The sequence below is a fragment of the Chlamydotis macqueenii genome, chromosome 8, assembly GCF_036417535.1.
Source record: "Chlamydotis macqueenii isolate bChlMac1 chromosome 8, bChlMac1.mat, whole genome shotgun sequence".
Lineage (NCBI taxonomy): Eukaryota > Metazoa > Chordata > Aves > Otidiformes > Otididae > Chlamydotis > Chlamydotis macqueenii.
In genome coordinates, this window is record NC_141563.1 from 21,000,612 (window position 1) to 21,018,011 (window position 17,400).

Here is a 17,400-nt window from a genome sequence, read left to right on the forward strand (position 1 = left end):
GCTGGATTAATTTAATGGAATGCAAGTTTGTTTTATCAAGCAAATTCTACAGTCAAACTCCCTAACTTTTCTATCCTCCTCCAGAAAAGTCTGTTAATCACTGGTTCATATTTCAGCTTCTGCAGCATGAACTGTCAATAAACTGAAAATAAGTGGCCACCGGACTATTTCCTAGTGCTTAACTATTTCCAGCACGACTGTACTTTTAGCTAATTATCTTCCCCAACAGTCCAAATGGCTTCTCTTTCAAACTTTTTGTAAAAGAGGATAAATTATGTCCACTGTAATAATGTTTATTTGTTGTTGATTTCTTCTATTCTAACAACAGAGAGAATACCTTCTCCATAGGCAAATGACATTAGCTGGTCTCCTGGAAGATAATATTTACCTGATACCAACAGTGTAGTCTTTGTTTTTTCCAATTTTAATTAATTTTCCTTGAATTAAAGCTAGAATGATGGATCAAGTTCCTGAAATCCTCAATTATTAGAAAACACAGGTATTGCACTAGTAACTTACAAATTATTAATTATGAGGTGTCATGGGGACGAGATGTCTTATCTGCTATTTCCTATTTCTTCTCTAGAAGCTTCTGATAACTAGTTTTGGAGATTTATTACATTTTACTTTAAAGTCTGCTGTGTAATTTCCTCTTAAATTGCAATCTTTGCTGAGGCTACATACAGATTTCATATAGTGAGAAGTTTTAATTTCCTCTCCTGCTAATTCACTCTTAACTTCAAGCCACTTCAAGACTCTTAATGCATCCTACTACTCAAAGGTAGTACAGCAAATACCATTTAAAAAAAAAAAACAAAAACAAAAACAAAAACAAAACCAACAGAACTGTGATATTCCTCATCTGTTTTGTTGTTCATCCTCTTCTCAATGTTTTGGCTTGGTTTCTCTGCGAAACCGCACTTGAACAGTTTTACCTTAAATCTGTTATTAATAAGACAAAGATTAACAACAAACTTTTCCTCTCACTTATGTCTTCACATTCAACTAACCCTCACCTAATAATCTATTCAAAATTAGAGCAAATGTGAAACTTGAAAGTCAGAGTGTCAAGTCTCCTTGTAAAACAGACTAATTGTATAAATGACTATTTACCAACTTTAGGTTTATGATGCAGGCTTCTACCACTTAAAGATCCCAGCCCTCACATGATCCCTGGGAAGACTGTGATGCTCCTAAAATCTGTTTTCACAGCTTTTAAAGATGCACACAAGCAGCCTTCCTTTGCATTAAAACAATACTCAAGTTGCAAGTCAAGGACTAATTAGAGATACTAGGGTTCAGGTTGCCCAGGCAGCTGTTATTATCTTCCTTTGCATGTTTCCACTGTGAAGGTGTAACCACATCATTTACCTGGGACATCTCAAGAGTTCGTCTGCACTTGTGGACCTAAACCCCCCTCTATCATTTAGTTTAAATGGTTCTACTATACGCTTTGTTAGTAACCAGCAGCAAAGGAAACTTTTCTGCAGTATGGACCAATACTAGGAAGAAATATTTTTTTTTGCCTTCAGGCATAACAGCTGCTCACTAAACTCCTAAACATGGAACAATATTGTTTCTTAACAAACATCTTTTTTTTTCAAAGAAAAATACAAAAGTTTACCAACAGCTTTTCAGAAATGGCTTCCAAGTGACTCCTCCTATCCCCTAACCCCATTACAATTCAGTAAGTAGCCTGAGGCAGTTTCTTATAGAAGAATTCAGATTAAAGTTTTAAGTCAGCCAGACAAACTGGTCCTATTATGGTAAGCGTTGACAGTCTTAGCAGCAGGATGACAAGCTACATCTGTATTAGCTGTTTCCCTCTCTCTTTGTAATGTCTACTAAGGTTGTAATCACTTTGGTATGACTAGTTATCTCCAATCTATTTGTGTAAAGCACTATAGAGAGGGGCTCAAAACTCATCTGGAGACAGTCACCTTCATAATACAAATAACTAATAAATTCATCCAGATAATTGCAATCAATGGGCTTTATGTATATGCTTCAAGTCAAACAAGAGTTAAGTACTCATACCAAATTACTACTTCACTCAAGTAGGTAGGTTGAACTGGGGAAAATAAGAGATTTTACAGTTTGCCATGTTTGTGGGTCAGTAAGAACACTACAAGACTTGCTATTTTGGGTGCATTCAAGTCCAACTTTGCATAGGACAGCAAGAGCTTTGCTGGGGTATATATTAGTGCCCCTAGGCATTTTCTTCTTGACAGTGAGTATCAAGAGAAGTAACAGATGTATTTCAAGTGCACTTGACTTCATTTAAAGTAACTAGCACGTTATTTTTGCTAGTTACATGAACAACTATGAATGTTGTTGCTTAGCACCATTTTTGTGCAGCTCGTTAGTGCACATGCAGTCTGCTGGAAGAGCTTCAGTACTGCTTTCCCAACACCTGCAATATCCTGTTTTCATGACAATATACTCAGAAGACTTAAAACAAATTAATAGTGATAATTTAACTGATTTTTTTTTTTTAAATGTCTGGACTGGATCAGGACAATGGCAGTTTTCATTCTGAAATGTTTTTCTTAACTGTGATCTTTGCTCTTCTGAAAACCTCTTCAGTTTCAATGTTTGCATAGTGCTCACTAGCAACCACTTATTGCTTCTAAATTGCCTTTCACCAGCACTCCCATCTAAATTATATTTATTAGAGTAGTGACACAACTCCACTCATCTGAGACTGCTCCTCATTCCTTTGGGGACTCTCCCCCAGATGCTAGGTACGCTATTTCTTCAATAAGCTCAGTGTGAAATCTTGGATCCCATGTAACTTTCTGAATTTGGTTTCCCAGATGGTACTGCAGCATGCTGCTAAGCTACTCAATTAGCAGCAAGTGCCCTTTCGTAAACAGTTAATTTTAATCTTATTTGAGGATATTTAATTGTAGTTAGCCTCATCAGTGTCATACTCAACAGAAATACCTGTGATGCAAGTTTAGGCATTGCTGGAGAGGGGAAGAAAGAAGCATCATCAGGTTTTTCTCAGAGTAAGATGGTTGCATCAGCACTTGAACTAAGCCATCAGTAAATCCAAGGCAGCAGTGCCTTTCTGCACTCAGAAAACACCCAGCACTGACCTCCTGGAATTGAAGTTGAATTGACTTTCAACTGAGTAGCAGCTAATTTTAATGACTAAACAAGCGACAGGAGATTGTTTCAAATTGCTTCAATAACTTTATTTTGCACTAAGGTTCCCAAAAGAAATTCCTATGCATATGAGCCTTGTAGGTGGAGTCTGCTGTCTAAAAAGTCACTACCTCTACCAATTTGGTTGCTACCTCTACCAGCTTTCAATAATATGGACACTTTGGTGTCTGACAGATCAACCTAGTCATTTGTAGGGACAAAAAAAAAAAATCCCCCACTCTCGCTCACTTCCCTGTCAGCTAGCCATATTCTTAAACAAAATAATGTATATTCTTTATGATCTTTACAGCCAAATTTGATGTAAAGTGGATAGCTTAGAAGTTAGTTAGGAGAATGGAAGCACAGGCACAAACTTCAGTCTTTTTGATTTCATGTTCTCCAAGTTTTATGCAGTTCTCCTCAATTCCCTGAAAGGTTTTTCTATAATTTCATCTCCCTGTGCACATTTACATCAGCTCTATGGAACAGATTAATTTCCCAATTTTTATATATCCTACGTATCAACTATATTCCTAATTAAATCGGTGACTTGCTGTAAGTAAGCTATTTCAATCTTGCATCTGAGTCATATTAAAACCCACAATCTCTACTGTTACTTTTTAGACACATAAAAAGAATATCAATTTAATCTGTGCTACTGTGTTAGAAGTAGGTTTTCAAGATACAAAATGTTTTCATCTCTAAGATAAAGTAATCATCCCCATGTTACACATTAAAATAAACCTCCCAGATTTTCAACAGTAATGGTCACAAGGCTTGTCCTACTTGTTTTTGTAGCACTGTATACTGCTTCTCTTTTAAGCAGTGACCTACAAGTTTTAAAACTCCACATCCTAGTATGACTAATATAAGGGCATGATAAGGGGAGACCTGGGTACAAAGTCTCGCTTCTAAAACAAATGTAGATTCATCAGCAACCCTGTAATGTCAAGTAAACCTATATTATGCTAAAATTTGTTTCTGAATTATACATCTGCTACCAAATCTGCCAAAAAGCTATATTACTGAAAGTGAGGGTAAACTGCATTTTTTTTTTTTGTTAAGGGTTAATACCAATTCTTCAAATAGTTGTGAAAATAACTTCTTATGGCATCAGGACATGGAAAGCTTTCAAATCTTGGCAAACTACCATCAAAGTATCTTATCTTGTTTGAAATTGAACATTATTATAACATATTTTTCTACAGTAGATTCATGAACACTACACTTAATAATTTTAATATGTATCGATTACACTGTGCTGATTACAAAGAAGTCGCATCACAAATTAGCGGTTCCTTAAAAAAGTAATGTAAGTTGCTGCTTGATACCATAAGCAACATTAAAAGTCACAATAACTTGCACGGCACTTTTCAGCTTTAAGTCTGGAGTACTTTACAAACGCATGTTCACACCCACTTTTCAGACACAGGAACAAGGAAAGATTACATGACTTTTTCAAGTTACTACAATGACCTTTCAATTAATCAACAGAAACAGTCCAAAAAATCTTTAGAGTTCAGGCCTGACAGGTGAAAGGGATCATCATCTTAGAGGCAAGGATTCTCTCAGTGTTACTTGTCAATGGATCTCAGTCCTGACTTTGCTACTCAGAACCTGCAAAAACCTATACAATACACTTTAGGAGACAGGGAAAATGTAGGACCACCCTCAAAAAAAAATTAAAGTACATAAAGAGAACACAGACCCTGACTCCCACAGATCTTGAACTCTCTTTACCTTATTTTCAGCATTCATGCTCTGCACAGTCTAAAAATTTCCCATATGTTTCCTTCGCTCTTTTAAATAATTTGTTGCTAACTGATGAGAAAAAGGTCAAACACAAGCTGAAGTAGAGAAGCTGTAACTTAGAATAAAGTTAACTTCTGGAAACAATGCACTTATTTGAGGAGCTCCCATAATCATCACTAAATGGTTATAAAATCCACTGTTGATCCCAAGGAAAAGTAAGAATTCTTAGACTGAGATACCTGTGACCTATCCACAGAGGCGTCTTCTATCAGACAGCAGTGATCTTTAGGGCCATGTGTCTATGTATGCTGAATATTATGTGTGTGCATACACACACACACACAAACACCCAGCTGGTGTGTCATAAGTTTTATATTACCAACCCTGTTTTGCAAAGGCCAAGCTCACTAATACCTTAAGTCAAACCTAAGACTTCAGTATTAAAAATCAGAGTATCACCTAGATGACTTGCTCTCACTAGTCTCAAGACAGACAGAACGTTTACTGACAGTGCTCCCGCTCCATGAGTTAGTGACCATGAACGAGGAAGGAGACAGGCAAATTAAAGGCAAACAGTACAAAAAAACTCAAGCATTTCAGTTTTGGAGAGTAGGCGCTTGTAGATCTTCAATCTAAAAAGAGATATTAAAAGAATTAAAGACTACTTTTTAGTTTTAGGAGTTTATGCAATACATTCTATTAAAATGGGTCTTACATAGGAATACTTGATACTATACAGAGAATATAAAGATCTCAACAGAATTAGTAAGCTTTTTCTTGCATATTTCAGTAATTAAGGAAAATTGTAAAAGCTATCTACCAATAATACTTTGAACAGAATGAAAGTTAAAAACATAGTAGTAAGAAGTTTAACATGCATCAAAAGCAGGTAGAAGCACGTAAGTTTATCAGCTTTGAGCTTTGATCCCTGGAGCCTTTCATGAAGTCTCTGCTATTTGAACAGAAGGCAAGAAGAGCCTGGCTGCTTACAGTTATTCACAGAAGCAATGGACACTACTGGCCTTTTCAGAAGCGTACTAGGATCTGAACAACATTATTTAGATCTCTGTGCCCAAACCACCTCCTTAGAACCAGTGAAAGCTTTTTTAAGGTCTACTGTATTTCCTGAGTCATGCACAAGGACAATATTGCTCATTAACTCATTGTGATTGAGTTTTAAAACGCTACACTGGAAGGGGGCACTCCAACAAGAGCACTCTGCGCTCATTCACTTTTCAAATTCTACTACTAGATGAATTTTTAAAATTAATGTCTGCACAGATTTTTATATTTGGTCTATACACAGTTTGCATTTATTTCTCTTCCACTCTTCTTGTTCCTTTAAAAGCCACACTACCGTCAACACTGAAGTGGATTTTCATAAACCTTAGCCAATGTGAAATAGAATGCTTCATACCTACTAGAACCCTACTAGCTATCTACAAAGCATACATTATTATACTCATTCCCATTTCATGCTGCAGCAACTACTTTGCCTCACTAGTTCCAGCTGATCCCCCTCCTTCTACCTCTTCTGTTTCTTGAAGACCAAAAGTAAAAAAGTGCAGAGAATACTGTGCAGGCCACCATTGACACTTCAACACTTTTGCAGCATGTCACAGGGCCAGAGAGTATGAATTACTGACATCACCTACAAGCATTTTCCTGAACTCTCACTGTAACCAACCCTTCTTCACAAAGATGATGCGGTCTTTTATGCTACTGCCCAAGCTTCTTAAGGCTTGGTATTCACTTCACAAACACCTTCAATAGCTTGTACACATTTATTAACTTTTTGCCAAGAAGAGTCTGTGCAATGTGAAATCACCAGGCTGGCAGTATCTCCCAAGTCATTCCACAAAGCTGAAAAAGGATTGTTTACTTTCACAACATTCCATCTTAATATACCATGCTTGGTATTTAAAAAAAAACCACATTCAAAATTAGTATCGACTCACTGCCATGCCACAGAAAATGGTAATTAAAACTATTAATTACAACCATTCTGTGATTCTGTGTGGAAATTATTTCAAATTGCCTTTTAAATGGCAGCTTCACTGTGGGAAAGCCCAAAGTCTTCACAAATCGCAGCCACAATAAGAAATGTTTGACAAGTTAGTCAATAAATGGCGCAACAAAAAACAGTTTTTAAAAGTTAGATTTAAATTAAAAACAAACCAAAACACTTTAAAGTACAAATCTTATAAATTTTTTTATAAGAATAAAAACGTGTATTAACGCTAATGCCTAAAGTGTAACTCAGAGAAAGTTACTGGAAGAGCTACTGAAATTTGCTTTTATACAGTGAAAAGCTATTAGGAAATATTAAGATATTTTCTCAATCACTGTAATATAGTAATAACTGAACATGAAGAACTGTTACGTATTAAGTTACTCTTTAGAGCATTATCAAAGAGTCTGTGAAATACAGTCCTCCCCAGAAAACAATTTAAACCTCAAAGGGACTGGATACTTATTTGTGAGTCAAAACAAATCGGCATATGTAAGTAACAAGCTCACCAGCTATGGGCTTGCTCATTCCCAGAGCAATTTTTTCAAGTGAAATTGGATACAGCTTATCTAAGCTAAGAGGAAAAACCAATTTCACAATAATGTATGGTACCTGCAACATCTTCTGGATCCGTTACAACAATGTGTGCATTTAACTCCTGTAACTTATGATGTAAGTCTTCTAACTTCTTATTTGATTTTTTCAAAATGTTGTCCACATATGCCAAGTTCTTTTTATCCGTTGTGACCTTCCTGAGGTTTTCTGCTCCCTCCTTGATTTTAAGTTCCTTCCTTATTTCCCGCTTGATTTGGTCCTTTATTTCATCCAGATTCTGCTGTACCATTGTATCTGAAAAGTCCAACTTTTGGCCAGTGCTCACATTCTCAGAGGCCAGAAGACTTTTGGCATCCCCCTAGAAAGAAAAACAGTAATATAACTACCAGAAAACACTTTTTTGACAAGGCATGCTGCAAACTTAAAACAACCAGGCTTTTAGGCTTCTCTGTATTAAACACTCACTTTGTACGACCATTTACTAACCATGGGTCTACACTCATGTTGCCCTAAAGCAAAAATCTCACAAGACATTACACGTTAACTGGAGTTACGTTTTACAACAGATTTATTTTAAATTTAGTGACATCTTTACTATGTCTATTTTTAACGGCAAGAGATTTAAATACTTCTGGATTTGTCATGGCTGCTTGCCTGCAAGTTACATGCCTCAGAGCTAATGACTCACATTTGTAATTTTCTAGATTTAATTGTGTGTTTTAATAGACCAAATGTATATAGGAAATAAGACTAACTTCTAACAATTATTAACTATGATGAATTTTTATACATTCATTAGAATATATTCCTTTTAAAGACTGTAAAAAAAAAAAAGTTAAAAAAAACCCCTCAGCGATGTTTGCAAATGTTTGAAGCAATACTGACATCTTTATAAAGACTTGTGAAGATGTAACTGGAAAATAAATTTTGTAGATTTTTTTTTTTTAAATCCCTCAAGTAAAGCCTTTCACTTTAAAAAAATAATGATTAAAATAAAACTTACTTTCTTGTGCAGACAAGCTAGGCCAAAATGAAAAAAAAAGTTACAGTGATGAGTAAGAGTTGGTCCAGTAAGGGAGCAGGGGATGAAATCTTCAGACCACAAGTACATGTGGTCATGCTTTTGCCTAGCATATGTTCACGTATCATTGAGAACTAAGAGCACAAAGGACATATTACAGAACCTACATCAATAAAGTACAAACACAATTACATATGTAGTAACACTGTGTGTCTTATACATGGATCTTCTACAATAAGTAGACACCAGGTTGTACCCAAGAAGTCTTAGCTAGAGCTAACTGAGTGAAGATCAAAGAAGGGCTCTCCTGAACTTAGAATCTGATCCAGTCATAATTCGGGATGTATTTGGTAAAAGTGTGGCCTGATCTGTATGTAACCACCCAAAAGACCAAAATTCCACCAAGTTTTCTTAAACACAATAAAGAAGTTGCCTGAACTTCTGAAATATTTGGGTTGACACTAAGGTATTTGAAGGGATGATTAAAAAGTCCAAACTTTGGGGTGTAAGATTAGTTGTCACCAATATTTGCTGTTGAAAACACTAATAATACGGCAGAGGAAATAGTAGAAGAAAATTTTGAGGAAGGAGTTCAAGAAGCACAGCATCAGGCTAATAAACTGCTAAGAACGTCCCAGAACACATGATCTCTAGATATAGTCCACAGTGACTGGTTTGCTTTCAAAAGAATTTGGGGAAATGAAGATCACAAGGGTTGTTCCTGGACCATACATGTCAACAGATAATGCCAGTCAAACTATTTCAGTCTGTGCACATTTCGGTGATACTACTTTCCATAAGCAAGATCCAACCTACTTGTTCTCAACTATAAGTTTATAAGTTTACTAAATCATCTTGAAACCCCTCTTACTAAAACTTTTCTACCCATAGATGCTACTTTTAGTACAAAAGTTAGCAACTCAAAGATTCTTAACTACTAAAAATAGTTGCAATTGCCATCTTCCACAGAATTTGTCTGTCAGTGAAAAAGACAACAAACAAGCAATTCAGAAATGACAAACTGAGTACGAAATGAAAGGGGAAAAAAAAATAATGCAAGTTTTTACTTAAAATGCACTTGTGATTCCTGTAAGTACATTTTTGTTTAGTGTGTAGATTAAAATAAATAATTTATTATGCATATGTAGAGCGACTATTAATAGTTGTACTGGGAAATACACTACATTGTTTCCATATATAGGCATATAGAAAAAGTCAACATTTTTTTTTCTTAAAGAATAATCAACAGTGATGAGCAACCAGTACAAAGGTTCACATCCATTATGAAGGAAACCAACTACCATGTGCTGAGTGTTTTGCTCTGAGAAACAACTGAAAATAAATTCAAATAGCAATTGTATAGCAAACTATTTGTTTAAGTAATAAGTATATCCAAATTAGATTCAGATGCTTGATTTCCCTGTTTGTCTAACACACAAAAAATTTAGGATGTAAAAAAAAAAAAAATAAAAAAAAAAAAAAAAAAAAAAGAGCGTCAAGATTAATACACTACTATTTAGCCTTTGAAAGCAGAGATCAAAACAGTGTTTGTAAATGAAAAAGTGTGTATTTTTAAACCATAATCCTTTGTACTTGTTCTGTGAGCTTCCTAAAAAAACTCATCAACCTCCTTCAAAGCATATTATACTTTTCAAAGTTCACAGGAGAAAGACAAGTGGTAAACATATAAATAAAACCCCCCAAAACCCCAAACCAACAAATCTCCCCCCCACCTAAACTCCGACACCAAAAGAAAATCTTTATTCTGTATTCTAATAGCACCTGAAGTAGGCTAAAATTATGCCAGGAAAGTACACTTCTCAAACAGAACAATGTAATTAAAATATAAATAATTCAGAAATAGTCTTCACTAGGGTTTCCCAAAGAGACTCCAGTTAATTGTTTATCTATTGAACGATACTGTATTTTGTTACAGGGGAGGTTTTTATCCCTCTATAAGCCCTATATCTCACCTGTTCAAGGAATATTATGTTCTTCCATAAGCAGCTTTTTGGAGCCCTTGTTGCAGATACACAGTCTCTAACAAGTCTTCAATTAAATTAAATCTTCACGATCATTAGTAATTTGCATTCAAAATTTCCAGTAATTAAGTTAAAGTTCTCCTCAGCTTGAACAGTCTCAGCAGCATCTTTGTCCCTGGACTTAAAGAGTTTCAGAAGACAGAGTTGTCTTTTTCAATCTGCTTCTGAGACACCTGAGAGTTCAAGAGTGCGGCTGCTAACACTGGTAGCTGGTCACACTGCCTATGCATTTAAGCATTCATCTTTAAACTCCCCCCAAAGCCACCCATGATACTCCTGTCTCTCTTGTCATCCAGAGTTAATTATACTTTTGAACTAAAAGTAGCCTGTCACCTAGTTACCTAGACATGTCACCTGGCACAAAGGTCACTGTGAAACAGTCTTCCAAGGAGGCAACCGTGCACTTAGTGACCCTGAAGGTCACTGTGAATGCAGAGCAAGAGCCTGTTCTGCAAGTGAAGTTGCTCTGCTCCTGGGCTGGCACGTTTTGCTGCCGAGATGCAATGAAGGTTTGAGACAGATTCTCATGTCAGAGAGATAAGCAGCCTCAGCAATGTTCCATTTTAAAATGGAGATACTGCCAAGATGGACACAACTGGAGAGAACATCTAATAGTTGAGCAAGAGAAGTGAGGAAGGATTATTTTTTTTAAGAAAAGTACCTCCCAAAACATCTAACACAAACTCTACTTCTAAACTGAGAAGTGACTTAAAACTCAGGATATTCCAGCTTTATTTGATGTCAACCTATTTAAAGTCTCTTGTTACAGCTGAATATTCTTTCAAAAAATTCTTTTCCTTTTTTAGACGAACTCCTTCCCAGGCTGAGCCTCACATTTATTAGGACATACGTGAAACCTGAAAAGTAAGCATGTCAAAAGAAACAACGGTTGGAGGTGGGGGCCAGGTCCTTTCCTTTGCACTGCCTAAGCAGGCAAGGTGCAAAGACAGAAGAAATCATTCACTTTCTCTATGCCAAGAAACCATCAACAGATTTTGCACAGCCACTTCCTTTACCCTCCCTCTCAGAATCATTTAACATAAAATATCTTAAGAGTGGAAATGCTCTGAAGCAGATAATGACTAAACCACTCCTGCTGGCAAAACACAGAACAGACCCCACTGCCTTAAAATCTAAGACAAAAGAATGGGCAGCCAGTTACTGGTTCTCAGTTTCTTTTTTAATTCAGGTAGTGTTTTGACTGCTGGTTACAAGAGACGAGTCAATCTTGGGGGTGCGGGGGGGCGGTCCCAGGACTGGACTACTCAGCACAGCATCCTTCTCTCCCTTGCGCCACAGCAGACTGCTGGTGACCTAATTCTTTGCCTCAGCAGCAGAAAAAGGCAGCAAGCATCTGGTGCTGCTCCAAACAACCTGCTTCTGGGCTGTACGGAACGCAATTAGAGGCAGCGGTGCATACTTTGCAATGGGAAAATACATGTTTAGGAGCCAGACTGGAGATTACAGAAACATTTCAGCATGTAATGAAACTGAAGCTATGTTTACTACAGTAAATTATCAAGGACCACAAATTAGATACTACTTGTTAAAAAAAAAAAAAAATTAAAAAAAAAAAAAGAAAAGAAAAAGAAAAAAGGAACCCATATATATAGCTTTCCTACTGCAATGGCCTAATGATTCAACATCACTTTGATTGCTGGCTCAAAGGCTATCTATTTACACAGATCAATTCAAGATGCCAGCCTTCAATTTCTGTACTTCTGGGAAATGTTCTAAGTACAGTTGCTGAAAATAATGGGTAGTGGTCTGAGCACATCTTTTAATAAAACACAGAGTCTATTCTGGCTGATGTGGTACAAGAGTAGTAACATTGTTTATGAAAACCCATGGGGGCCCTCCAATTTTTCCTCAGGTCAACTCTGAACCAGATAACCCGTGAAGCAAGTGCCTTGCCAAACTGCATTTACCACCCAAACTCCCATTTAAGAATAAAACATCTAAATTGCTGAACAATGGAAATGGAACTGCTGAATAAAAGATAGTACCATGAAGCTGAATATATCAGAGAATCTGCTTAAGTTGTGTAAACGGAATGACTTCCAATTCAAAATGAGACTCTCAAATTGCCACCTCTAAGGAGAAAAAGATAACGCTAAAAGCCTGGGCATTAATAACTCCCAAAGACTTGCTCCTAAGAGCACAGTACAGGTGCACTGCATTATACCATGTATTCACCACAGAGAATATTGAACAGGGCAAGAATTCAGATTGTTGAGTTCTGGTAGGAATTGTTACAGAAATGCAAGTGGAGCCTTAAACTACAGCATGCTTAACAGCTGATGAGTAGTCATGCACAATATTATTTACACTTCACATTGACTTGCTACTAGCACACACTCAACCTGCCTTTAGGAAAAAAAAACCCAAACAACAAACCCCCAAAAAACCAACCTGAGCATATCAAAACTCACAGTAAAACTGTCTATATTTTTTCCCCAAACTGTTAGCATTTATTTTTATATGCTCTTGAATTTTAGTAACCATTTCAATAGATGATAGTAGACAATTACACGAAAAGAAAACCTGTTTGACAAGTATAGTGAAAAATGCTTGGCTATTTAATATAAGCATGCTCATTTCAAATATAAAAACAAGATTTTAACTTTATGCACAATTAAAAAAACTACCATTATCCAGAAAGACTAAATGGTTATTAATCTTCCATTTCATTTTGAAAAGCTGTAAGTACAGATTTGGAACTATCAGGTCTCTTAGTATAATTATCTGAATAATCTTTTAGAAAAAAGAAGGAAAAAAAAAAAAAAAGTTGTTTTTCTGAGCTAACTGCCAAGGTCCCTGAAGCTCTTTATAGTAATGCCTGACACTACAGTAGTCTTTGATTTTAAGAACAATGTTAATCAATTGCAAACTTCCCTTCCCCCCTGAAGTCATTCACAAAACCAGATGTGACGGCTTGTCTGGATTACTGGAACTACATGGACTACTTCCTCCTGCCCAGAAGCAAATGTGATTGTGGTCAAGATCTCAGCACTCACCCAGTGTCAAGAACAAAAAAAGCCTTGGAGGCTTAATAGATTTTGGCATTAGTTTGCTGTGCTAACATGTCACAAATCAGGATTTAAATTTAATCTAAGTCACAGCTCTCTGCTTTGTAACAAGGGTGTTTAAGGCACAAATATCCATAGTGCATTGCATTATATGTGGATGAATTGAAGTAGGACACTGATTAAATAAGATTCAATTCCTGTGTACAAACAGTGAGTGCCTGGCTGCACCTATAACAGATGAAATAATAATTTTAAAAAGTGTTCCTTAAAATAGGGGTGTCCAACCTACAGTTCTCAATCAGCTGTTCCCTTCTGCCCCTCTCTCCCAGTTTGAGCTGTTGCCCCAATGAACATTTCAGGAGGAATGTTTACTTTTAATCATGCCATAGCTGCTGGGCTGCAGCATTCAGTCCTACAGCACCTGCATGAGAAGCTGTGTGGCCTGCTTCAGACAGAACATTGCACCTAAACAGATATTAAAATTTGCTGGGGATTCCTTGCTAACATCTGGGCTTCTACCCACAACAATCCCTGATTAGGCCAGCATTTCCCAACGCAATGAGCACGCTTCCCAAAAGGCGCTCTAACAGCAGCATAGACTTGCTTACAGAACTGGAAGTTGTGTTCGTTCAGTGCTGTGCCAGCATCAATTCTAGAAAGGACTCTAAGAGAGAGAGATTTCCTTGCCATGGAAAGGAAGGAAAACATTTAAGAAATGCTGCCTTCAGCTGCTTCTCATTGTAGAGTTCCTGATGGTTTTATGCTAGCAGAAGGACCTGCAAGGAAGCTTGCAAAGAAATAGGACATGAAAAGAAAATCCCCACAATCACCTTTCTCATGATCGTGAGGACTCTGCTGAGGCTATGGCACAGCACAAGCAACGAGCACCTGAACCTGAGGTCAGCAGATGGCTACAGTATCCAAGAAGCGCGACCAGATATTCTGGCAATAAGCCTGGTACAGACACTTTGGCAGTTTCCGAACTTTTATCTGTAACTTCAAGTTCCTACTCCCAGCCAAAAACTCCAACAAAGCCCAGCACAGTGGAAGCAAACCTTATCCTCTCTAGTTTCAGATGTGCAAAAGAAGCAGCACAAATCCTTGTTATGATGAATGGGGCCTGCTGTCACAAGTTTTATTATATGTGTCCAGGAACAAGATCAGCATACGAAATCACGCCTATAATAACACCACTCCTCCATTCTCTATGAGACCTTGCTGTCTTAGTTTCAATTTAGCTTCTCATTTTTAGGTGCAGGTGAAGTACCAATGATTATCAGTTGTGCTACAGTAACTGAGTTAGTACAAGATAAAGAAGTAGAATATATACTCAGAAGAAAACTGCATTTTACATCATTAATGTGGATTCAAGCAGACCACACACAGTAGCAGAAGCTGTATTAAACACCAAAATATAAATTAGCTCTTCCAAGATAGAGGGAAAAAGATTTTATGAACTGTTAGTACCATACTGTATGCTGGAAGAATCTCAAATAATGATATGTTATGTAACTGTCCTCAGAAGACTGAGGTAATTCCCCCCAAAATGCTTCCTTACCTAGATGCATGCAGTAGAAACACTGAAATTATAACTTCTCATCTAACTCCTGTAACATTATCATAGCTTATACTTGTAATTTGATAAATATACACAATCTTCTTTAAAAGATGAGGAAAATCAGGTGAATTAAATGGAGTTCATGGAAGACTAGCAAGTTCAAAGCAGCACAATATGTTTTAAAAAAAAGAAGTCCCTTAGTCACAGATTCTGAACTGGAGCTGTACATGTGAAAATGGACATGCATATGTGTTGTATCTCCTACTGCCAACACAGGAATTCCATGCACAAACTTGCTTTGCACTGTCTAAATTTAATCTGGAAAATTCAGTCTTCTTTTGAGACATACTTTGAGAAAAACATTCTTAAAATCCCATTATACAAATGAAAATGTGAAGACTAGCAAATAGCAGAAAAATTACTATTTTTGTGTGTTTGACAGTTTGAGGCCTCTTTGAAAAACAAAATAAAAATCACTCCTTAAATTTTAAAATTGATCGCAAAAATCAGCATTGAAAGGGATTTAGGTTTGGGGGTTGTTTTACTTGTTTGTTTGTTATTTTAATCACTTACAAATAAACATGGACTTATTGTTTTCTTCATGGGAACATCTATAACTTTCTGACCATGTAAATATATAAATAACTCCACCCTAATGGCCTATAATTATTTCTTGAATATATACCATATGTACTTTTAAAATAAAGTGTATATTTTAATATTCTTGACAAATACTACATATGGGTATGCACGGTATCAATTTCTTCTAGAAATTAATACACTCATCTTGAATTACTGCTAGAGACTAAAACAAGGGGTTTTTTTGAGAGAAATTCCTATCACTGGTCTTGTCTCAGTTTGACTCGATTGATTTCTCTGCAGTTACATTAAGCTCAAGTTTGGTGCAAGCAGTTGTTTTACCACTCTGAGATGCCTGAAGTTCAACATAATTTACTGAAGAAACAGAATTATGTGAGATAAAGCTAAGGTAATGCAAATGTTGTGTGGAGAACTTGCCTCTAAGTACTGGTAATACAGAAGCTAGTAATCCCTCCACAGAAGCTAGTAATCTGAAACATTCTCCTCCTTCCTCAAACACAACATAACTAGCAAGGCATTTCTTGAAGGGTATGTTAAAGCAAACACCTAAAATAAAGCATTGCTGCTGCTACAGAAAGTTAGTATAATTTTGTTTTATGTGATTGTCGTAGTTCAGCCCCGATCGGGACCAGACTACGCAGTCTCTCTCTCGCTCCCCCCACCCTCCGAGAGAACAGGGGGAGATGATATAAGAAAAACGGCTCAAGGTTTGAGATAAGGACGGGGAGAAATCCTTAAAGGTACCGTCACGGGCAAAACAGACTCGACTTGGGGAAAACTATTCATTTATTTCTAAAATTAGCAGGAGAATGAGACAGGGAACAAGATAACCTCCCCCCACCCCTCCCTCTTCCCGGGCTTAACATTATCTCTACTACCTTCCCCCCTCCCGAGCGGCACGGGGGGGGAAAAGGGAATGGGGGTCGCGGTCAGTTCATCATGCGTTGTTTTACGCCGCTGTATCATCGTCGGGGGAAGAACTCCTCGCATTCCTCCTCTGCTCCAGCGTGGGGTCCCTCCCACGGGCCACAGTCCTTCGTGAAACTGCTCCGGCGTGGGTCATCTCTTCCATGGGGTGCAGTCCCTCTAGAACAGCTGTCCCAGCGGGCCCTCCACGGGCCACAGCCTCCTTCAGGCCTCCACCTGCTCTGGCGTGGGGTCCTCCACGGGCTGCAGGTGGATCTCTGCCCCTCCGTGGACCTCCATGGGCTGCAGGGGGACAACCTGCTCCACCATGGTCTTCACCACGAGTTGCAGAGGAATCTTGGCCAGGAGCCGCATTACTCCTCCCCCTCCTTCTTCACTGACCTTGGCGTCTGCAGCCGTTCCTCACAACAGGCTGGCAGACATCTCTCAGGATCCTTTTTACATCTTATTCACTTCTCATCTCCTCTCCACTTCTTGCAGCCAGGCCGGAAGTTGGGCCGGAGTTGGGCCCAGTCGGCTGCCCGGCGAGAGGCCAGAGGGTGAGGCCTGCAAGGCCCATGAGGCTCGCGCCTCCCCCTCTCTGCCCCCCGCTCAGCTGCTTCACATCTTCTCCTCCTCTTTTTCCTGTTTTCCCCTAGTTAAATACGTTATCGCAGAGGCGTTATCACGGGACATTCTGCTACCAATTGGCTCGGCCTTGGCCAGCAGCGGGTCCGCCCTAGGCCCGGCCGAGTCCACTGAACAAAGGGGAGCGA

At 37.9% G+C, this 17,400-nt stretch overlaps 1 protein-coding gene across 1 annotated transcript in view; it reads right to left on the minus strand.

The window, feature by feature from the left end:
• The window catches only part of PKN2 (protein kinase N2), a 57,251-nt gene that overhangs the window by 23,315 nt on the left and 16,536 nt on the right, over nt 1-17,400 (minus strand). Inside the window, exon 2 of the mRNA XM_086752915.1 lies at nt 7,526-7,826. Coding sequence (XP_086609041.1) covers nt 7,526-7,826 — 301 coding nt within the window. The remainder of the gene's footprint in view (nt 1-7,525; nt 7,827-17,400) is intronic.